At 35.3% G+C, this 23,566-nt stretch overlaps 1 protein-coding gene across 8 annotated transcripts in view; it reads left to right on the forward strand.

Annotated features, from left to right (window-relative positions):
* The window catches only part of FER (FER tyrosine kinase), a 200,385-nt gene that overhangs the window by 86,132 nt on the left and 90,687 nt on the right, over positions 1–23,566 (forward strand). For 4 of the 8 annotated variants that reach the window (XR_012042274.1, XM_072860242.1, XM_072860243.1 and 1 more), the window contains 3 exons: positions 221–313; positions 6,877–7,080; positions 10,955–11,077. The exons of 1 other annotated variant lie outside the window; for it this stretch is intronic. Coding sequence is in view for 5 of the 7 variants with exons in the window: in XM_072860242.1 (XP_072716343.1) it covers positions 221–313; positions 6,877–7,080; positions 10,955–11,077 (420 nt within the window). In the remaining 2 variants the exon portion in view is untranslated. The remainder of the gene's footprint in view (positions 1–220; positions 314–6,876; positions 7,081–10,954; positions 11,078–23,566) is intronic. 3 more of the 8 variants (XR_012042277.1, XM_072860244.1, XM_072860245.1) reach the window with 3 other exon arrangements.

Genomic DNA, 23,566 nt, shown 5'->3' on the forward strand with positions numbered 1-23,566 from the left:
GCACAAAATATTTAAGGAATTATAGAATTTGTCAGCAGTTAAATTGATATGAGTTAGCTTAATCCCACTGATGTTGACACTGACTGGTTTATATCAGTAGAGGCTCTACCCCTGCCTTTTATTTAAATAAAATCCAGGAGTCTACGTTCCACGTTCTCCAATAATTCAGTTATCATACCAATCTGCTTGTTTTCACTGGAGATACTGCTTTTTCTCCTAGGACAAGAAGGACAAAGTCTCAAGATTTGACACTATACGTCATTCCATAGCTGGAATTATAAGGTCTCCAAAATCCATGTTGGGCTCATCATCGGTAAGTAGTATTAATAATGTAGTATTGTACTAAATTCTGTTATTTTTACAGCTGAAGTAGGATTTTTTTTCTGAAGCGTCATGCATTTCCATCTACATACACAAAAATTACATTAAAATTATTTTATAAAAACACTGTTCTGATTGATCAGCAGACATGGTAATATCGTGGCATAATAATATGTCAGAACAACTTGTTGCACTTTAGGAAAAAAAGATAATTTGTATGTTCTTTGCGGCTCCCAGACTGGTGCTGTACTTTTAAGAGTACTCTTCCAAGTAAGTCTGATTTACTGGAAATGCACTGTATTATGATATTCTGTAGCAGGTCAGATGATCATGCATGTTTTACCCATTGTTGCAATAATTATATTCCCCATATTTGTTATAAAGGCACCGGTATATAAGCATATTATTATTATTATTATTATTATTATTATTATTATTATTATTATTACAACTACTACTGCTACTTACTCAATAACTGGTACTATTTAAGTAATTAGGTATTATACATCTTGCTTCAGTCCCCACTAAAAATGGTTGTTGAGTATTTCTTACTTGTAGTCAGCTTTTGTTCAGGTTCCCTAATGGATGGAGAAACTTTTGTGTTTCTTTTGCTTTTGTATTACCTCTATTTGTTTTCATATAGAAGCTTACAAGACTAGTTAGAATACTTGAGTACCTACTTAGGTAGGTGTCAGATTTTACTTGAAAACCTTCCTCCTGTATTTTCCTGAAGTGGAACAGGTGATCATCCCAACCCGCCCAACAGAAAAAACCCATAAAAACCAAAACTAAAAAAAAAAACCCAACTAAAAACAAAACAAAAAAAAAACACCAAAAAAGTTGGGCAGAATTTTTAAAACTTTTTAAAACTGCCTTTTAATTGTGATCTTGTCACCTGAAACATTAGCTCAAAATAGCATTTTTGAGAAAACTTTAGAATGAATGGGCCTTCTATTTTATGCTGCAGGATTGCATCCAAGGACCCATTAAAGGACCCAGTAAACTTTATTTAAGCTAAACAATATTCAGAATGTGTGGAAGAGATTACAGTTGCATATATCCATATACATATGTGTGTATATACATGTGTATACATTGGAAAATTGTATATAGTGATAAAGGAATGGAACAATAGATATGATAATGAGATCAACTTAGGACAGGAACACTTTTACTATGAAAAATGTGAAAGTTGCATGACATATTTGAAAAGTAATAGGAAAAGCCCTGCTAAAATATTAAAATATCCCTGGAGATGAACAAAATTTCCACATTATCATACTTTTTGGTTTATAAAACTTCTAATTGATGTAAAAATGCAAAATATCACAATAAAAGCATCTTAAAATATATATTGCTGTGACCTCTGTTCTTTGTGTAGGTGAGACATAGCTTTAACGGTCTATTTGTATGTTATACAACTTGTTACAATTTTTTTAGAAAATAAAAATGCTACCTAAAACTGCTTCGGAGAAAAATGGGAAGAGAAAAAATTTCAAGAAGAGGATCAAGATAAAAAATTGATGAAACAAGATAAAGTCAGGGGAAGTCAATGTCAAAATTTTCATTGGCTTTAATTAAAGTGTCATTTTAAATAACCTATGTGCCTCATTTTGATTTTCATTCCAGTCTATATCACTATTAATGCCATGGAAGCTGGTGTAGACCTGCATGTAGATATATAGTAGGTAGTATTGCTGAAGCCTTGGAATATATTCGGGAGAAGTAAGATTGCATTTGGGTCATTTGAAGCAGAAAGTAAAATCTGAGTAACAAGTGTACTCTTGATTACTTATCACTTAAATGAGCTTCAAAGTCAGGATATAAACCAATCAGTTTTCAGGTTTTGTGTTTTGATTTAGCAAATTCTCGTGTGTTAGAAAAGCTAACTATGCATATACAGCTAAAATTTGCTTCATGAATTAGTACTTAGCTCTTAATGTGATCGGCCGCTTGGCTTTTTCCTGCTGACAACTGCATAACCATGCTTATTGCTAAATGTATAAACTGGTACTTAAAACTTCTTATCCATCAACAAAGTATATGGAGTGATTATTGGAGGTGTATTATAAAATAATAATAACATACATAAAATAATTAGTTATTTCCTACTTGAAGCAGAGTAGGAAAAGGACCAGTACTGATTGTCTTATAGTGTAAAAACATTATGTTAACTACCTGTTTTCATATTATATGTTTTAAGTTGTTTTATTATATGTTTTAATTGGTGGGAGAAGTTGAATTCTGTCTGTAATGAGAGAAAACAATTTTTTTGGTGTCATCTGAAGAAAGTCGTAGAGAAACCCTGTACTTCCAAAAGCAGCCAGGAGTTTAGCTGTTACTTATGTGTTCAGACTTAAATGATCTACATGTTCTCAGAATGAGAAGGTAAAGGGTAATATAGGGAAAAAGTATAGTTTGAACAGAAAGCAGCAAGGTTAAGGATTCAGGTGACTCCTCTTGGACAAAATACAAGCCAGTTTTCTATAATAGCAGGAGACATAAGTTTAGTCAAATGAGGAGAGGAAGCACAAGAAAAGAGGCGTTTTTCATGTACATGTAATGCAGTGCTATGAATGAACTGAATGGAGAGTCTGAATGAATTGCATCGTGAATGCCAGCTTCTGCCCTTCTGCCTATTTTTTTGGCACTGATGCATTTGAGCTTGGCACAGATATCTGTTATTGTTTATAGGATAACTTTTTATTGTTTAGAGGATAATAGGTGGAATTAATGTTGGTTTCATATAGTATATTAGCATGTGGGAATGAGCCAGGTACACTGAGGCTAAAGGTAGGTTATACCACGGGGAATTGTCTCAAATTTGCAACCTAAATGTATTGCTCTACTTTCTCATCTGTGTCTGTGCCCCTCTTTTACACTGGGAGAGAAAAAATGTCTTGACAAAATGTTTTGTTCGCTTAAAGATGGAAAATAAGGAAGTACGCAAAGTTTGAGCTCAGAATATATGTGAAAATACAGTACTGAGTAAGCTATTAGTTTAATAAAATATTATTCCCATTATTTTCTTTTCATTGACAGTGTAAATACAGGAATAATACCTCATTTTTTGGAGTTAGAAATAATACATTGCTGTTTGCTCAATTTTTCTCTTGAATAAGGGCAGCAGCTGGGGACTGCTTCATTTTACTGCTGGAGAAGAACTGCTGTTTGAATGGATTGTTAAATAGGGAGCGAGAAGGGGGCTCAGAATAAGTAAAGAGGACACTAATAGGTCCATGAGGAGCATGATGAAGTATATGAGGGCATTTGCCTCCTCTCAGAAGGAAAAGTGTGAAGAAGTATATAAGCCCCCCCCCCGCAATAATCCATGAGCTAAACGTGGCACTAAATGGAAATCTTGAAGGAAAAAGACAAGGCAAAAAAAAGGAGGTGGGTAGGAGGGGAAGTAGAAAATCAACAGTTGAGTTCCTTTCCTTCTGTATGATTTTATTAATTGTTTATTTTTAGCTTCCAGTCAAATTAACAACAAAAATCTTAGAAAAATATTCCTTCATTTAAGTTGTTGAATCAGTAAGTGATTCTGTAAGTGTGTACATACAAATGAACAAGGGATCTCATCCCCCATGTAAAATTGTAAAACATTAAGGCCTAGAATACAAACTTGTTCTTTTAGGTATCTAATTAGTCGTATTAAGTTGCTCACTGATATTTAAACTCAGTAGAGTTTAAAGGAAAGAGATGGGAATTTAATTTTGTGTGGGTAGCTTTTTTCCTCTACCTTTTTTAAAGACTAACCTTTCTTGCATTTAAACCATTTAATTCTAACTATAAAATGCAGTAGAAACATTAGCACTAAGTGGTGTAAACTGAGTTGAAATCAATATTAAAATGATTATATATCTTGCATTTGTACTGTTCTGGGCTTCCAGCTATGTTTTCTTTCATAGCCAGTCAGGGTCAATATTGTATCATACAGAAAATATATTGGAGTCGGATGACTTGTTCATAAAAATAATGCAATTTTAATAACATTCAAAACATGAATAATTACTGCTTGTTTCATCAGAGAAACCATCTTGATGATGATTACCCCATAGTATATGACAAAAAGTAAGGGTAATGTAAGATAGGAGACAATCATCAGAGGATACCTTGTGGAATTTTCATTGTTTCCTTCTAAAGTAATAAATATTAGTTTAACCAAATTTAAAAGAAGGGGGAAGATTGACATTAGTGTTATAAATAATGCCATAGTTAGCAATGTCTAAAGTGCTCTTTTGTTCTTCCATAAGCTTTTTCTCTGTCATAAAGGCTTTTAAGATGTTTTATTCTGGGATGTGATCATGATTGTCTAAACAGTGACTCAGACTTGACCCAGTTCAAACATAAGCAGGTATTACTATCTAGTGGCTTCCTCTTTAGTAGCTATGAAATGAGTTGCATGTCAGGTTTTTTATTTTTTTAACCTTCCTTTGTGAAGACCATGAACTAGTTTATTGACCCTGAACTGTCCTCTTATCCTTAGAAACATTTCTTCTCGAGTAAAAATGTGTTTCTGTGGCAAAGGCTTTGCTACTCTGAACCCCTTAACATTTCTAGATAGCATAACAGAGGTCTGGGTTTTCTGGTGAGTCAAACTCAGCATCTTTGAACGATAAATGTTCAAGTAAATAACATTCTTTAACATTTTGAAAGCTTATTTTTTCTTTCAGGAATTTCTGAAAGAGGATGACAGTGTCATTTAACAGTGGTAGACAGCTCTGATCTGAGAAGTATTTAACTGTTGATGAAATAGGTATACATGACTGCCTTCTTGGCAAAACAGTATCTTGGGCTTTTAGTAGTTCGCTATGATGGTAAACACAGTTACATCTTTTGCTCCTAAAAACTCTGACTGCGCACTTCCTCTTCCAGATGTTGTTGTTTCTTACATAGTCCTTCCTAGCTCTGAATCTGTAATAGAGCAAAATCTGTAACAGAGCATACTCACTCTTTCTAGTGATGAGTCTGTTGGTTACAGTGCTGGCCTCAAATCTCATGTCTGAAATTATCCCTGATACGGGCCCAGGGCTCTAGATTCCAGTGTTGATGTCTGAAAATATGAGGCTCTGTCAGGCTCTTAAATATGTTCTCTAGTTTTCCATCAGGATCCTGGACTAAAATAGACCTTTTCAGGTATAACTTAGAAAGGCAGCCAGGAACCCACAGACAAAGGCATTTTTTATACCAGAAACTTTACTCTGAAAGTGCTAAAGAATTACACATCCTAAAGAAGTTCTTTAACTTCTTTACAAGAAATTAAAGACAAGAAACAAGGAAACAAGAAGTTCTGAGTAGATTCCCTTTCCTGGATCTACTCATTCCCACTCTCAGAGTCTGAGATTATTCCTGGTGGTTTTTGGCTAGGTAAGTCATCTTAACCTAAATACCTCCCCAGGAAGACCTTTAATGTGCAGATGGCCTCCACCATGCCTGTAGCTGCACCATGTCAATTTTTTCCCTTGCATGCACCGATGGAGTGTTTCTGTTCTCTTTCCCTATCCCCATAGGGGAAATATCATATCATCCTTGATAATACAAAGAAAATCTTATTTTTTGCAGGGCGGAGCAGTAGGAGAGGTTAATTCGGAATTGTATGCTTTGTTTGTATCTATTTGATCATGCTTAATTGAGGTGTGGGTCTTCATGCTGTTATCTAAAATGCAGTTCAGCAGGCTTGCCTGGGACACATTCACATATCTGTTCAACTCACGATACAGTACGCACTGTGTTATTTTGTTCAGAGCTTTACCACTCTGGCAGTGAGAATTTCTATGAGCTCTGGCACTAACGATTTTGTATGACATACAGCTTAAGTAAGGGCTTGTCTGTCTAGCCATAACAAATAAATCTGAAGTGGTCACTGAACAAAATAGAGTTTTCCTCAGTGCTTTCTGAAACAATGTGAGCTTGTTAAAATTAATATGTGAAATTGTAAGTTAAAACTCATTACCTTCCATTTATAGCCAGTGAAAGTAATTTCTTACCATCTTTGTACCTTCAGAAACTCTAAGCTAAAGTTCATAAGCACAGTAGAACCAGGTGTATATTCTGTGCTACAGTGTAAATGCTAGGAAAAATGTCTCATAGAGCTATTAATTGATTTGGGATGCAATTGGTAAATTCTGTGAAAACAATTTACCCGATTCACATGCTTTGTATAAACCAATTTCTTATGTTTTTATGTCTGAGAAGTTTCTGTCTGGATAAAGAAATGGTTCATTTTGTTGTTAATAGCACGTCAGAATGTGTGAGAAAGAGTTGGTCAGTATGGCTTAGGAAAAATAGCAGGCCAAGTGAAAAATATTACATGGTTTTATGGATGTTTCCATAAACTTCTGCTTTTTATGTATTAATTTTTTAGGTAATAGAAACAAAGGTGATCAGTATGCCTTTTGTATAAATGTAAGAGCCTTGATTTTGTTTGTGAATAGAAATACATAATTTAGATACAGAAATAGAAAATATTGTTGTTTATCATGCTTTTCATGTAAAAGTAAACTCTAAAAACGTACTGTTATAATAACATTTTTCTTCAATATTTTTCCCAAGTTCTTTGATGTAATATCAACCACTGAGAAACCATTGGCTGAGCAAGACTGGTATCATGGTGCAATTCCAAGAATAGAAGCCCAGGAGCTGTTAAAACAGCAAGGAGACTTCTTGGTGCGAGAGAGCCACGGGAAACCTGGTGAATATGTCCTTTCTGTGTTTTCAGATGGACAACGGAGACACTTTATCATACAATATGCTGATGTACGTCTCTGATATAGTACTGAATATTCAATGTTAGGAAGTTTATAAATTCAGCTAAACAGTTTAGGATCTACATAATTTACTATGGCAAGTGGCTTTAGCCTTTATATGAAAATATGGAAGCTGTTGGAAATATTTCTATCAGTGTTGAAATCAGGGGGAAACGGCCATTTTGGGAGACAAAAGAAAAATATGAAGTATGAGGTTATTCAACATCTTTTGTCTTATACTGAAAAGCCAAGATATTTCTGTAATAGTTTGGAAATCCAGAACTTGTTACTACTAGTTTATGCATGTACATTTAGTTATTTTTAAACCCATTTTCATAGTTGGTGCTAATTAGGCTACTCTTCATTCAGACTGTAAAGATTCCATTGAATCTTCCTGAAAAATGGAAACATTCACGCGTAAGAAAATAGTCTGTGCTGGTTTCTATCCAGTTGGGAATTGAAGTCTGCGGCACTGGATATGCTTATGTTCTTTTTAGCCCTATGGATATTGTTTTGTTCAGTATAACACAAACGCTTGTGGATGTTGCATAGCATATATGCTTCTAAGGAGCAGAATTGATCCCCTTGTTGCTCTAACTTACGAAAAATCGGTCATTTTAAACAGTATGTTAATTTTTATATGCCTTTACCCAATCCATTTATTTTTATTTTTCTTAATGCATTACTTGTTTTTTTTAAATATATGTGTTTTTCTTTTTACCTTTCAGAATTTCAAACTCATTTGAAATATGACAGTTCTCATAACATTACTAGAAAGTCTTCTTGAAGTATGACATAGCAGCAAATCATTCTTAGTTTTGATTCAGTAATGCCGCCAAAACATATTTCAGTCTTGTAATAAAATCTCCCACATACAGAAAAAACCACAAATTTAGTCACATAACAATGTTTACACTGAAGGAATTTCCTTGTCTCAATTCCCAGTTGATGCAGCATGCCTGGGAGAAGTCAATATTGTGTACCTAGTTTATTTCTTTTTAATGAGGGACAGTGATATTTTTCAAACTTCATAGAAATTGGAAGACTTCTGTAGGATCAGTGATTATGGACACTGGTCTAGCTGCAGTTTTCATTAATTTTCACGCAGAGTTTTCCTTGTAGAAGTGAACCTTTACATGAAGTCACCATTCATTTTATTTTGATTTTATGACCTTAAAATATTTTGATGTGTCAGAGTGCTGATTGAGAAAATAAGTAATAAAATTACCTGTACCTAGCTAGACACACAGAGTCTTACAAGATGCTTGGAGCTGTGTGATCCCGACCCAGTAGAAATAAATGCACATTGTATACTTGGGTGGCCAAAATAATTTTGTGTAAATCATTGTATGTGGCAAGTAGATCTTCAAAAAATGTAGATTGGACTTTCAAGTCAGTTAAAATAGAGGAGGTTTTTTAGAAGTATTACTTTGAGGCCACCGCTACCTGTAACCTGACTCTTTTTTGTATTGTTTTTTCCACAAAAAAAAGAATGTAAAAAGCTATCTTTGTTTCCATAATTTCACTACCTTCTCTTAGGAATTAATTTGAAATGTAAGATGGATAGTGTTTAATATTGCATAGCTTGGACAATCCAAGCATCGTCAAGTCATCAGATCTGTCTGCTTGTACATTTAGTAATAGGGCATTATGTTCATCTGCTCTTGGGATTAATTTGTGGCAGATTTTCTTGACAATCATGGAAGTTAAAACTTTTTTTCTTAAAGAAATGCAGGACTCCTTATGCACTTCTATGGGGTGAATTTTCTGCATTTATTGTGAAAACAGCATTAATTGTAAAAAGAGAAAAAGCTCTTATTAAGCTTGTTAAAAAAAGCTTATTAAGCTCTAAAAAGGAGTTAGTAGATGGTGGGACTGTTACAGTCATGTAACAAGAGGGATTGTATTCATGAACATGTTGGTAGGGAAGTTTGAGGAGAGTTTAGTGCAAGGGATTTGTTTACATTGGTATGAACAATGTGGAATCAGGTCTCTGTGACTGGTCATATCACACCCTTGGATCACAGACAGGTCCCCATATGAAGACCAGACTTGGTCTCCAGATACAAAATTTTCTTCTGAATCAAAATCCTGAAGGGTAGAATGGGACATATGCCTGTTTTAACAGTGATCCTTTAATTGCATAAGTGTTCTCTCTCTGGTTTTACCATTATTTTAAAGGCTAACCTTAGTATAACTGTGTGATGTTACTCATTCAGCTTTAAGCATCAAAATTCACTGCTGTCATTCAAGGCTACTGTTGTTTTTCACTCTGCTATTTGAGGCTGTGCTATTTTCAAATTGTTGTTTGTTAGTGATCTTAATAATGGTCAGGACCCTGTGTGAATACATAGAATCAAAGAACACCGTCTGCCCTGAAGGTCTTATATAGATGGCAGCAGATGGGTGCGCGGCTGGGTCTGAGGTGAGGAAATAATATGCAGTACTGGTTATTGTGCTAGGGAGACTCTTAGGACATCAAGTTTTTTAGATCATCAGAGCACAGAAATATGAAGGAGCTTATTTGAAAGGAACGGGAGCTTGTGTTACTGGTCAGTCAAAGCTGAGTCACTATGTAATAAGTTATGAATGAAGTTAAACAACAAAATAAACAACCAAAAGTGTTCAGACTATGAAAACATGTTTATGACAGAAAACCAGGAATGTTAAAAATAGGTGACATGACCAAGCTGTCTTTACTAACAGCGATAACACGTTTCAGGAAGTTAATGCTTTAACCCCTAAGGAAGAGAAACTTGTAATGCATTGTGCAAGGAATTTAACCCTGGAGGCTAGACAGAAAAAAGTCTGCATGCCGGTGGTAGAGGTTTTCATTGCTCAGTTAAGTAAATGAACTTAAATCACTGTCTGTGCTTTGAGTTTTTTTAATTGAAGTACTTGTTTATTGTTGCCACTGTCAGGCTGGGGCAGTTCCTCTCTTGGGGGAAGAGTTCGCTAACTGTAGATGCTGAGTCTTGTGTAGGCACAAGACCTTATCCTGTTTCCCAGTCATCTGCAGTGTATAATTTAAGACATTCAGGAGGATGAAATAAACATTTCTGTACTATTTTTTTTCCCTGTCAAGTGTATGGGCAAAGATAAGCAATGAAAATACATTTTTTTCCCCTAACACCTGAAAGAATGTCATAGCAGTCTTTGCTAAGAAAATGTTGCATGCTTCTAAGAAATTATTAAGAGATTTAATTGTTTCCATTGTGTTCAATTATGTATATAAAAAGAAATAAATTCATGAAGTGCGGAGGGAGGAGGAATTTTGTCTTGCCCAGCTTCTCTATGAATTATATGTATGACTTGTCTTTGTTTTTAGCTGCTGTAGACTTTTCTGGTATATACTCCATATTGAAGACCAATCATGCTTCTTATACTCTGTGCCAGGGATTTACTGATTTTATCAAACATTGTAAATGCAGTAAGATCTGAGTAAGATAGTGTTACGTATCTCCTGTTTATTTTATTGTCAGATGTTTGGTTTTTAGTTTATTTTCTGTAATTCTTAGAACTTTAAGTAATTAGGAAGTTAGTGTTGTTTTTTCTGGTTTATAATATTTTTCTTTCACTCTGAGTTTTAAGTTTAACTGTCCTACCTCTTTAAATTAAGAGTTTAAATAAATAGTTATTTTATCATGTTGCCTTAAATGAGTGATGCAGTAATTTTGCATTTATTAATTTATCATCTTCCTAACTATCATTCTATCTATCAGTAGAAATGCTATTAAATATATCAGGAAAGAAATCTAATTCTGTGAAAGTAAACATTTCTTTGTTTTGTTACTAGTGAGGGAAGCTTGGTGAAGCGCTTTTGCAGTTTCTTGTTCGAAATACTGCTTGTAGAGAAACAATTATTTCCTTTTACCTCCATACAGAATCAGTATCGTTTTGAAGGAACTGGGTTTCCAACTATTCCTCAGCTTATAGAACATCATTACACAACAAAGCAAGTTATTACAAAGAAATCAGGTGTTGTTCTGCTGAATCCTGTTGTTAAGGTAATGCATACATTCCAAGAACTCTATTTAACTGAAAAGAATTTGGGGGCGTTGTATTGTTATTTAAAATATGTTCCTATGCAACTTCTCAGAAGATTTTTCATTCTTGCTCATTTTGTGACTCTGTTTTCCTGAACTTCTTCAACCTTCTCTGCTCTGTGCAACACGTTCCTTTAAAATAATGCTCCATCCTGATTCTTATAATAAATCTTTACTATCTTGAAAGAATGGCATTCAGCATCTCACAAAATATCATCCTACTTTTCTTTTTGGTTTCCCATTTTGATTTCACTAAGTAATTTAAAGTAGTAGTTCATTGCCCATAAAGTTGTGATGATGAAGTATTTTTTATAAATTGGTGTTCTTTAAGTGGTAAAGTTCTCATGAAATTTGGAAGAGTTATGACAACTCCATTTTGTCTCTATTTTACATCTCACATGTAAGTTATACAGACACGGAAAAAGGTACTGTCATTCCAGTATCATTGCAAATTTGAAATAAAAATTCCTTTTTTCATCCGTAAGCTATTGCAGAAGGTCTTTCAGGAGGGAAGCAAAAAGGGATGGAAATACTAAAGTATATCACTGTTTAGAAAGCTTAAGAGTCTCCTTGGCTTCTTCCAGTAGTTTTGCAGTTAGTATCTACTTAGCTGATATTTCATTCATAAGCTAACCATTTTCCACTTAAATCTTTGCATTTTAACTATGAGTAAGCCATTTGTTCTTGATTAAAAAACCCCCCGAAACTAGTTTCAAGCATGTGTAAAGCACCTTCTCTGTTCTACAAAATTTTAGGAAGCATAACAATATATATTTTAGAGTTTCTGGACAATTTATATTTCAAGACCTACTCCAAGGTCCCAGTTCTTTTCTGTTAATAATCCTAAGAAATTAAAGCATAGCATATTCTTTCTCAAAATTAACGTGATTTTTTTGCACTTATCTGTGCTTACCTATTATATATAATTTTAAAATTTAAAGAATAGGACTTTGTTAATACACGTTTTAGGTTAATAGCTTGCTGATTACCAAATTGACACTTTATTGAAATTAAAATATTGCTTAAATTCATTGTAGAACTTATGAGAAAGCGAGGGACATTATTTTTGACGTGTGTATAATTGTATTTTGATATAAACTGTTTAAGCTAAAAATAAAGGGCTGTCAAACTTAAAATGCAATCTTTTTATATCTGCTCGCAAATTTTTCTCTTTTATAATACCATATTTGTATTAAAAGTTTAATGCTCTTTCTGTTTCCTGGCTTTTTTTCTTCATTTGTATAATGTACATACTGTGAGAGCAGCCCTGTTTTAGCAAATGCAAAACTATAGTGCAGTATTTTACTACATACTAAATGATAACAGGTCTTATTCTTAGTTATTCTCTGTTAAGGTTAAACAGGAAAACATCATCTGGAAAACATCATCTCTTCATTCTTTGTTGTTTACTCTGAAGACAAGGAGTTTCCATATTCCTGACATTTTTGTTTCATTTTGCTAACATTTTTTTTATAAAGTTAAGTTTTGATTTATGCATACTTTTGTGTAACTATGTATAGTCAAAGAATTTTTCTAGTACCTATACTATGGAAGAAATATGGTCCCAAGTTACTTTCCTGATCATTTCTCCATTACTGTACTTGATCTCATGTCCTTTGAGGTGTAAATGCATATAGGGGTAGTCTAAAATCCCTTGATGATAACCATGTAGACATGTATGACTGTGTGGTGGGCCTTTCCTGGACTTGAATCCATACCACTGCCACTACATTCAGATGTATCATAACCTCCTTACAAAGTGATGGAGGACAATTTTTAAGACAGACTTTTTAGCTTTTTTACTGTCACTGGGTGCAAAGCCAGGTTTTTGTTTTTCTTATTTTCAGAAGGAAAATAAGAAGTGGGTCCACTCCTCTCTGGACTTGTTGATGAGTTAGTCTTAGTATTAACTAAAATTAGTAGAAATATTAGTATTTCCTCTAGGATCATGCTAGTTTTATGACCAGTTGGTAGTTGATTTGATCTGCAGTGAAAAAGTACTTTGACTACTCAGGTTTCCCAAAGTGCTAAAAGTAATTGGCATCGATCCATAATCAAATCACACAGGCTCCATTTATTTTGTCACATGACTTACTTTGTGCTGGTGTGCATCAGTCTTAATATTCGAGAGTGTTTTCTTCAGGGTTCATGAACTTTTCAACTTTCATTCTGATAGGTTATGAGAAGTAATGGAAAGGATGTCTGTGGTAAAACTGACTGTTAGTGCTAAGAAGAGTATTGGGTGACAGGAAACTTCATTGTATAGGTTTTTTTAAATATATGTATTACATAATTGTATGTAGGCTTTCAATAATTTATGAAATATGACTTGAGTCTCTGATAGCTACTTACACTTTGTGTAAACTAAAACCAATGTATAGTGTACATACTGCTTCACAACCAGCAATTTGAACCAAGTAAGACAGTATTGAAAAGGGTGTTAGCTAGATGGTTTAAGTTGTTTTAGAGCAGCTGCTTTAAAAAAATATTTAAATTGTTTTGTTTTGTCGTACCTTTTGGTCTGAGCTATGATTTTATGCCAATTTTAGTTCTCCCATCTAGTAAAAACTAGTTGTTGGAAAAAAGTATTTCAGAACTAAGAAAAAGAGTGTTGTGAGCTTTCCTTTGTAACTTGCATGGAGATCTGACTTTCATATGGTGAAGCAGAGACATTTAAAATTATTTTCAGAAATAGGACATGTACTCTGACACCTAGTGTTAGGGGTATTTTATGCATCGTATGCTATTATCAGAATATCTTTGATAATTTCCTTAAATATCATTTGACATCTGCAAAGACTGTTTTTTCTTTGTTCGTATTATAGCTGCAAAGCAGTCTTTGACATTTTGTGCAATCTTTAATCTTTTTATGCAAATTGCTGTACCTGTAATAACCTATTTAGAAAGTGAAAGTTAAATATGACAGAGAACTTCACAGAAAAAAAATTATGCTACGTAGTTTGTTTTTGCTTTCCTTCCTTCCCACAGTCATTCATCCTCCTTTACCATATTAGTAAAATTAGTGTTCACCTTCTGTGACATTGCTCTTGAAAGGAACGCTCTTAATTGTGCCACAAAAGGCCTGTGCCACATCCCATTTCATGTAAACCAAATCTGCCTGCTTGGAATTTTAATGATACTGTAATAATAGGATTTAAATTAGAAAAACTGAGGGCATTAAAAAGATATCTGCAAGTGATTTCTTTAATGGAAAAATCTCTCGTATTTATTTATAATCTTTTAGAAAAATGCACGTTATGTTCTTCAATTTATTATTGATGGAATGACTAGTACGTAAAGCCCTTGAGTAACCTCAGTGCATACCCAAGGACTTTATTAGTAGAAATGCTATTTTAACCACATTAAATATATTTTAACTTTCTAACATCTTTGACCTCATGTTGTGGAGGTTTTTAAAGTTTCTGAAATACATTTTTTATGTTTAAGAAATCTGTATTAGGTTGTGGATATGCTTCAGTTTGACTACTAGAAAAGAGAATCGTCAAGGAAGTAAGGAATACTGTTTTTATTTGGATATATTTGCATTAATGTTTTCGCTTGGATCAGAAATACACCTTTGAAGCAAATCTGCCCAGTACCACTTAGGATGCTATGCTTTCATCATTGAGCAGTCTCTGAGGATTCAAACTTTACTCCTTTCAGCAGAAACAAAATAGGAAGATGCGCGGTGGCTGATGGGAGGGAGTTCAGTCTTCAGAACCAGGAGACATCTAGTCTGAAATAATGCTTTCCCCCCCCAGATGTATGTTTCAGGTCCTCAGCACCAACCATTTCACTCTGGAGATCTGCTACCATTTTACTACTGCTAATGTAGTCCTAGTGTTTGGATCCTCTGTAGTAAATTCAAATTCTGACCTTATGAAAAAAAATAACTGCTACTTTGTCAGATGAGTTAGGCTATTGCCAGTAACTTTCATTTAAAAATTCTGGATCTGTTTTGATGTGACAAAGCAGCCTGTGATATGGCCTCAAACATTTTCTGTACAGGGGAAAATGATGAACTGTAAATAATTTTGAGTGAGATGAATGAAGATGTTAAAAGAAAAAAAGATTTATTTCGTAGTAGCGGTTGTAATGTTGATGAATAAGTTTGCAAATGACATCAGAATTCCGTGCAGATCTGATGGTGTCTTGCAAGATATGAGTATGTTAATGAGTTAGATATGGAAAGAAATGATGAAGAAATACAAATTTAACTGAGAAGATAAAGGTAAAGAGATTCTTTTCATGAAAATTCACTCATAAAAACCTGACATGACCCTAATTTTTCAGTCAGTGAGCCAATTTGAGCTATAGTTTGTATTTAGAAGTCTTTGAGCTCAGCTTTCAAAGATGTAAAGCATAAGCAATTTATCTGTGCCATGTTTCAGCTTCTTAGTAGTATCACAGAACTAATCCTGTCTCCTTTGGCAATTAGTTAACATACACTTATCCCCACAAAGCTAACCAAAAGTTGTCCTGGTTTTTGGCTCCGCTTAGTTTTGGTTGGTTTTGCAGGTGTATTGTTCGGTTTTTCTTTATTTTGCAAAAACAAGCTGAAGTTCACTGCACGTGTGCTCGTGGTGCAGGCAGTGCGTATTTCTTGGGCCAGCAAGGCTGACATGGAGGAATTGAAGGAGGTTGCTGAATAGCCTCGCTTTCAGGCAAGCCTTCTTAGGCCTGCTGAGAGAAGTTGGAGAGAAGCAAAGACACTTAGCAAGGACACTTTCAAGTTTATCACAAAGTAGTCCTGTCACTCAATTAGAGATTCTCATCTTGTGACAGGAGAGAATTAAGGTGCTGAAAAGGGAAACAACGGCAGTAATTGGTGCTGCCTTTTGGGAAGATCATCTTGCATTTGTTTGACCTGAGGACAGCTCTTTAGGAGCAGAATTCTCAGCTGAAAGGAAGAAGCAGGCTATAGCAGTGAGCAATTCAGTTATTGCAATTTTACCTAGGCTAGTTTTGTAGCTCCAAATTGGATCCCACTGTGAATTACCTGTGTGGTACCCACATATCTGGCCAGACCTGTCGGAATGCCAAGAAGCACCTGGTGGTAATGGTCTCTGTGTGTTGACTTTTGGTCCAAAGCTGTAATTCTCATGAGCATGATTAAAGTTTGATACATGCATTTTTAAATGTTAACATATGTATTTTATTTTCTTTAGGGAAATCCACCGTGAGAAGTGAGGATTTTTAATACGTAGAAGATGTACTTATAGAAAATGACTGTATTTATTGCATATGCGTGAAATTAATCTTTTGCTGCTTATTTGCCATTCAGTATTATTATGATCATGCAGAAGACCTGTGATTCATATGTCAGGGAAATTGGAAGTATTTTTTTAGTATAATAGGAGAATTTAGGCAGATTTTCAGTAGGTTCTTTAGTTTAATTCTGGAATCTGAAGAGCCTGCGGCTATTGATATTCAGTAACAGAGTATCATATCTTAATACTAGAGATGCATTTCAGTTATGTTCCTATTTCCTCAGAATTCAGAGGTGTTACAGTATTTGCTCTGAAGGTTTTTTAGCAGAGAGTTTTGCAATCTTTCTGTCAGGTAACAAAAGGAATACATCTTCCATAATAGTGGCCCGTACTTGTCAAGGTGTTTCATCCTAGTGAGAAAAGGGAAAAAGGAGAGTAATTTTCTCTTTGTGTTAACAAAATACTAAACCAAATTTATGTATAATTTCAGGTATCTTGACTACTTTTAAAATTTAGACTTTTTTTTCCTCAAAAAATCTCTTAAACATATGTTGTAATAACAGAAGCACATGAGGCTACCTGGATAAAGAATAACAAAGATTGTTTTATATCCAGTACTCAAAGTTTTCTGTAGCTTTTTTGTAAAGGCCATGGCATTAAAAATCTGCTCTAATGAATGTTTCTGGTTCAGTCTTGTCTTTATAGTATTTCTTTCCGTGATCAGTTTTGGAATAAAATTGGAAGATAACACTCTTAAAGGGTGTAAGCATTAGATAAGCTCAAACCTAGAAAAAAGTATATTTTATCAAGTATCTGAATTCCATTTTAGCAAACAAAGTACCATTTTTGAGAAATCTCTTAAAGAAAAATCTCTATCCTAGAAATATTAAATGGGCACCTAGGCTGCATGTGCATTCCTGCTTTCTGTACATTTATATAAAAAATTAGAGAGCACCATATTGCTATGTGGGGTGCAAAGTGAGCAAAAGGAATTATCTCAAACACAACTGAAAAAGTAGGAAGTAGGAAAAAGAACCAAAATTTATGAAGCAGGAGATAGAAGCAAGCCATTCTTTCTAAAAAATAAAAAATTATGTTGTTAGGAGGGAAAAAAAAATGTATTAAATGGAAGATTTCAGGGGAAGGGGGTTTTGACAAAAACTGGTAACTAGGAGAATAAACTACTTCAGTTAAAGCATCCTTCAGCAAAGATTATTGGATTTACTGGATTTTATTGCTAATATTTTGTACATACTTGTGAAAATCAAAGGATTGACTGTGTTCCATAGTATTCTGGGTGTAAGTCACACCTTTATGGAACACTTATAAAGAATGGAGCTTTGCACTGTGGTTTTTCAGTGTCTTTATCAGAAGCTTTATAATCAGATGTTAATATAGCACAATAATAAAATTTTATTAGAATTGGGTAGGGTTGCAGTAGTAAATTGCTTTTCTCCTGAAGTAACATCCTGATTTTTTATGGATTCTGACTGCTTTCCCAGATATGGAATTCCAATATTCTATAATAATGATTTTTTATAAAATTGTGAGTTACAAACTTTGTGTAGGCCTCTGATTATATTTTTCTTGTTTTTACTAGTGCAGTCAATGTGACTTTAATACAAATAACGTTTTGAGTTTACAGGATCTTCACAGGATGTGGCTGACAAGTATGAAACCTTACTTGAATGTAGGCTTTCACGGGTCAAAAAACACAGTATAGATTAAAAGTAAGAATCAGAGTCGGTGCTGTTAAATACCTTTGTAGAATTATAGTTATGCACAATGAGGTACTGTGAAGTAGCTTGTGATTGCCTCCAATTATTTTAGCCTCCCCAGTTTAAGTGGAACAAAATGTTAAAAAGGAGTGAAATGTAAAGAGGAACCAGGGAGAGTGGACCTTTATTGGCTATCAGTGATTTACAAGTCAAAGCTACCATAAATTTTAAAATAGTCATGAGATTGACTGTCACTTTTTCTACAATGATAGTGCAGCAGAAATTCATGGAGCATTTTTCCTCTCTCTAAGGAAAATAAAATCATTAGGTGTCTTTATATGTGTTTTACCACAGGTAAATAATAGCATATGGTCTACGCACACATTGTCCACATTGTACAAATTACTCTGGGTGAAAGAAGAGACGTTATTCTTTAGAGTTTTGAGACAACTTTTTATTTAGAGGTTCAAAAGAATGACCAAGAAATGTTTCGCATTCTGATGATGAAGAGATGATTAATATGGACAGATTCTTTCTACAAATCAGCTGAAGACATACATAGTATGCAAGCGAGGCTTTTTGCTTTTGTTTTCCTTTTATAACCTGACCAGAAGACACTAGGAAAACACAGTATTATTGGCAAAGGTGGTACTAAGGAATATAACATGGGGTTTGATTCAATTTTATTTTTTCAGGCTGTTTTGTCAGCCTGAAAGTAGTATTTGCCTTTCTGATCTATTCTTTTTTGGTACCAGATGCCTTCATCTTTGTATATAACATTGTGTAGGTACTTAAACTTACTAAACGAAAAGAAGTCTTAATTTAGCTACAAATTTTAAATGCAGATTTATGGTTTGGGTTTTTTTTTGTTGTTGTTGTTAATCAGGAATGTAATTTTATGTAGGTTTTATCAATAAGTAAATATTTATGTTGAAATAGCTTACTGTGTGTGTAACATCAAAATTTGCCAGATGCTTAAGCAATGTGTTGGTGTCATATTTCTACTTGGGCAGAGGAAGAGTGCTGAACAGTTGTTTTTCCTGCCATTATAGCTGCTAAAATTGTTTCTTATAGTAAATTAGTGCTTAGGTTGACATTGTTAAAATTGAACTATTTTGGTATTAAATGCTTACTAGCTCCCTACATGAGTGTAGATTAGTTTGTATGGAGCTTCATGCGATTGCAGCAGATCATGTGTCTGCTATAGTAGGTGGCTCCTTTGGAATTTGTAGTGGTTTACATACGTGTATCTTCACAGATTATCTCAGAAGCACCTGAGGTTTTGACCGGTATATATTGGAAGAATAGGATAATGATAGTCACACGGATTGCAAACTAAAAATGCTGGATATAAATCGGACCAGCAATTCCAGTATCCATATCACAAACAGAATGTGTTATTCAGAGCAAGTATGTTTCCTCTCAGGAAGATCACCCTAACATAAAAAGATCCTGCAGTGGTTTGGAGCCAGCACATGTGTTCATATGGAATGGTAGGATGGTGCATGTGGTTCATGGATTCCCATCAAAGTCTTTTCCAGGAAACTTGCATGAAAGGTGATGGTATTACAGCAGACTTTTTTTTCCTGTGGATTCCTGGTTGGGAGAGAATAAGAGAATAGATGTCTGTTCTTTCTGTAGCTGCAAACTTTAGTGTACTTATATCTTCCATGGAGTTGCTGGCAAATATGTACCACTACCCTTTAGCATGTCATTGTCTTGTTTAGATGCAAATTGTCTTCTCTATTCTCATACATGGAAGGAAACATAATGAATATGTAGTTTTCACTTTTGCATGTGTGAGTGTGTGTGCGTGTGTGTGGCTGTGTGTAGAAGGGTAGTGGACTTAAAGCTCGTCTATTTTAAGCATCATGAAAAATCTTCCTATTGAGTTAGATTTCATACACAGACCACCGAGAATAAACACCTCTAAAGCTTACTAATAAAATAAATATTATAGTGATCAAAATATATTTAGCAGTGTATGTGAAGATTGGAAGGTGTTTTCTCTATGTGTACCGTGTATGTCTATTTGTGTCAATAATGGGCAGGCTAATGTTAAGCTTTAAGAGTGGATACTGAGTGAAAGTAGGTCAAGTTGAAGCTGAGTGTTAAAGTGAAGGAGTGTGTCCTGTTATTAACCACTCCAGACATGGAACAGTCTTGTGTAAATGTGGAAAACATCATAAAGAGAATTGATTCTATCTTGACATGCCAAAGCAGTAATTTTGTGTTAATTTTTAATGGCCCATTTAGTTTTGGGCTTTGTTTTCCAACAGGACTTTAAAGAACATATTGATTCCTTCATATGTTTGTGTGCATGTGTGTTTTATTTATTTTATTAAGAAAAAAGATAGTTGGATAATACAAACTGAAGGACAGACTTTGTAGTTAAAGAATAGGAGTTTAAGGGTGTGAGTTACACATCTACCTCTAGTGCACGTTGTTTTTTGGCATAGGCCAGGTCATTTTTGGTAGAAGATTCCCTTGAGGTGGGATTCCTACCTAGAGTGTATTTCAGTAAGTGGAGCAAGTCATGGATGTACGTAAAATACTTTAGGAGTCCTCCACCAAAACCTCTAGAAGCACAATTTATTCTTATCACAGCTATTCCAAGCACAGTATGTATATGCTAGAATCTGCATATGTTACTATAGATTTTAAGACACTTTTTTAAAGAAACAGTCTTAACGAGTTTTGGGAGTTAAAGGTTATTGTATCTGATCCTGAGAGAAATTATTTGCTAGTAACTGGGGCTTTTGTCAGTGTATTGTACCTTGTGCATGCATAAGGTTCCTCAAAGGGTTGAGCTGTGGAGCTTTTTTGTCCTAGTCTTCTGTACATAGTGTATGTGCATCTCATATTCCCCATGTTCTTTGCTCAGGGGATAGTTGGTACGTATGCTTTCCTTTCTTCAGTGTTCTTTCCCAAGCTTTGGTTGCTGGAGTCTCCAATAGAGCAAAAAGTAAGCTGCAAGTAATAGACATATAAGGATGGGAGAACCCCAAAATAACCTACCAGTAAACATTGTTGTTTGTGTAGTGCTTATTTTTATAGCTGTTGCACTGCGGCTGATTTCAAAGTGAGCAGTTCATTTGGAAATAGCTCTTGAATTTGTAAATACATAGCTACTGTTTATCAGACAAAACAAGCTCTTCCATAAGTATCTACAATGGCATAGGACTTGTTACAGATGCACGTGGATCTCCAGGAGCTATCTTGCAGTTGCCACCAAAAATACAATTTCTCTTTAAGGATTGCTTGCACTTAAGTTTCTTGGCAGTTCATCACAGACATACTATATTATTCTACAAGATCAAGCCACAAAAGTATTAAACTTATTTGGTGAATTCCTTTGTCTTCTGACATTTCACCTGTGGATAAGCAGAGGATACATACAGAAGAAGCTACACACTAAGAAGGGTAGGGCTTTTCTTGCATCAGGTGTGTGCATCAGATGTATGCAATAGTTTCTGAATTCTCAAGAAGGTGGATGTGTTTGAGAGAGGTATTTAAATGTTGATTAAGGAGGAATTCAGGAGCCAGATTATGTAGGACTTCAGAATGCCTTATTTACATGGTAAATACTGTATTTAGTGTACTGTTTACTCATCATCAGTTCATAATGAAGTAACTGCTATTAGGAGTTCTGTCCTTTCAGTCAGTTGGAATCCTAAAAGGGTTGGCACTGATTTATGTACTATGTGCACTGTGAGTACTAAGTTCAAGATCATCTCCCGAGGGAGGTGATCAGAGGTGTAAAGTCTCTCTGGAGGCCAGTAACTAGCAATGTACCCCAGGGTCAATACTGGGTTCAGTCCTGTTGAACATCTTCATTAATGATCTTGATGATGGAGCAGCGTGCACCCTCAGCAAGTCTGCAGATGACACCAAACTGGGAGGAGGGGCCGATACACCAGAGCGTCATGCTGCCATTCAGAGGGACGTGGATAGGCTGGAGAAATGGGCTGACAGGAACCTCATGCGCTTCAACAAGGAGAAGTGCAAAGTCCTGCACCCGAGGAGGAGCAACCCCAGGAACCAGTACATGCTGGGGGCTGCCCAGCTGGAAAGCAGCTTGGCAGAAAGGGACCTGGGGATCCTGGTGGACGCAAAGGGTTGAACATGCACCAGCAATGTGTCCGTACAGCAAAGAAGGCCAATGGTATCCTGGGCTACATTAAAATAAGTGTTGCCAGCAGGTCGCAGGAGATGATCTGTCCCCTCTGTGCAGCACTGGTGAGGCCACTCCTGGAGTACTGTGTCCAGTGCTGGGCTCCCCACTACAAGAGAGACATGGACATACTGGAGAGAGTCCCACAAAGGGCTACCAAGATGATGAAGGGAGTGGAGCAGTTCTCACATGAGAAAGGCTGAGAGAGCTGTGAGTGTTCAGCCTAGAGAAGAGAAGGCTCAGGGGGGATCTCATCAATGAATATAAATACCTGCAGGAAGGGTGCAAAGAGAACAGAGCCTGGGTCTTTTCAGTGGTGCCCAGTGACAGGACCAGAGGCAATGGGCACACACTGTGAGGGTGATGGAGCACTATCACAGGTTGCTCAGAGAAGTTGTGGAGTCTCCCTCCTTGGAGATATTCAAAAGCCATCTGGGAATGGTCCTGGGCACCTGGCTCTAGATGGCTCTACTTCAGCAGGGGGCTGGACCAGATGTCTTTGCAGACCTCAACCATTCTGTGATTCTGTGAAGTCACATTGAAGGACTAGATCTCTGTGAGGGTGAGGTGTTTGTGAATTTAAAACTGCTCTCAATGGATTTCATTTCTACAAATGAGCGAAGTGAAAAGGGATGATTCTTTCTAAGTTAGAATGTCTTATAGAATGACCCACAGAAAAAGATGTAGGCTAACAGTACTTTTCAAGTAACAAAAGCAAGGTAAAGAAGTTAAATGGTAGACATAGATTTTTTCCCTTATCTCACTGTGTTTGATTTTTAAATTAAAAAGTATGAATAGTAAATTTGTTTGCTTAATTATAGGCCTGTTTGTTCAAAAGGAGTTCTGCCACAGAGGAGAACACTGCATAATTAATTCTCAGACTTCTGAGTTTTAGAAAAAGATACAAAAGATACAGTAAGATGAAAAAAAGAGCAGATTGCCAAAGACCACATAGGAAAATTTTGTCAAGCTAAGTCATTAATACAGGAGAAAAAATATATTTGCTGAATACAGTATTCAGAAGAGTGCACGAGTGATAATAGAAGCTTCTAATATTTAGCGGAGCCACTTGGTGTGTCTGTACCACTTCCCTTTTTGTGTCCTTCATTGACTGGCTTGTTTTCTGCCGCCAGGGATGTCCCAGCGCTTTTGCTGTTCTGAATAATGAGTTAGTGGTATGTGAGAGGCTAGCAATATCTTGTTAAAGAACAACGTGTGTCTGACATAACATGCTTAATTTAAGCTGTTGGCATTTATGTAATGTTGTATGACTTCTGATTCAAAGCCATCATCTGTCTTGCTTAGAATGCAGGCGGAGCTCACTGATACTCACACTGAAAAAATCTCA

Source organism: Ciconia boyciana, chromosome 4 (assembly GCF_034638445.1).
Source record: "Ciconia boyciana chromosome 4, ASM3463844v1, whole genome shotgun sequence".
NCBI classification, from domain to species: Eukaryota; Metazoa; Chordata; class Aves; order Ciconiiformes; family Ciconiidae; genus Ciconia; species Ciconia boyciana.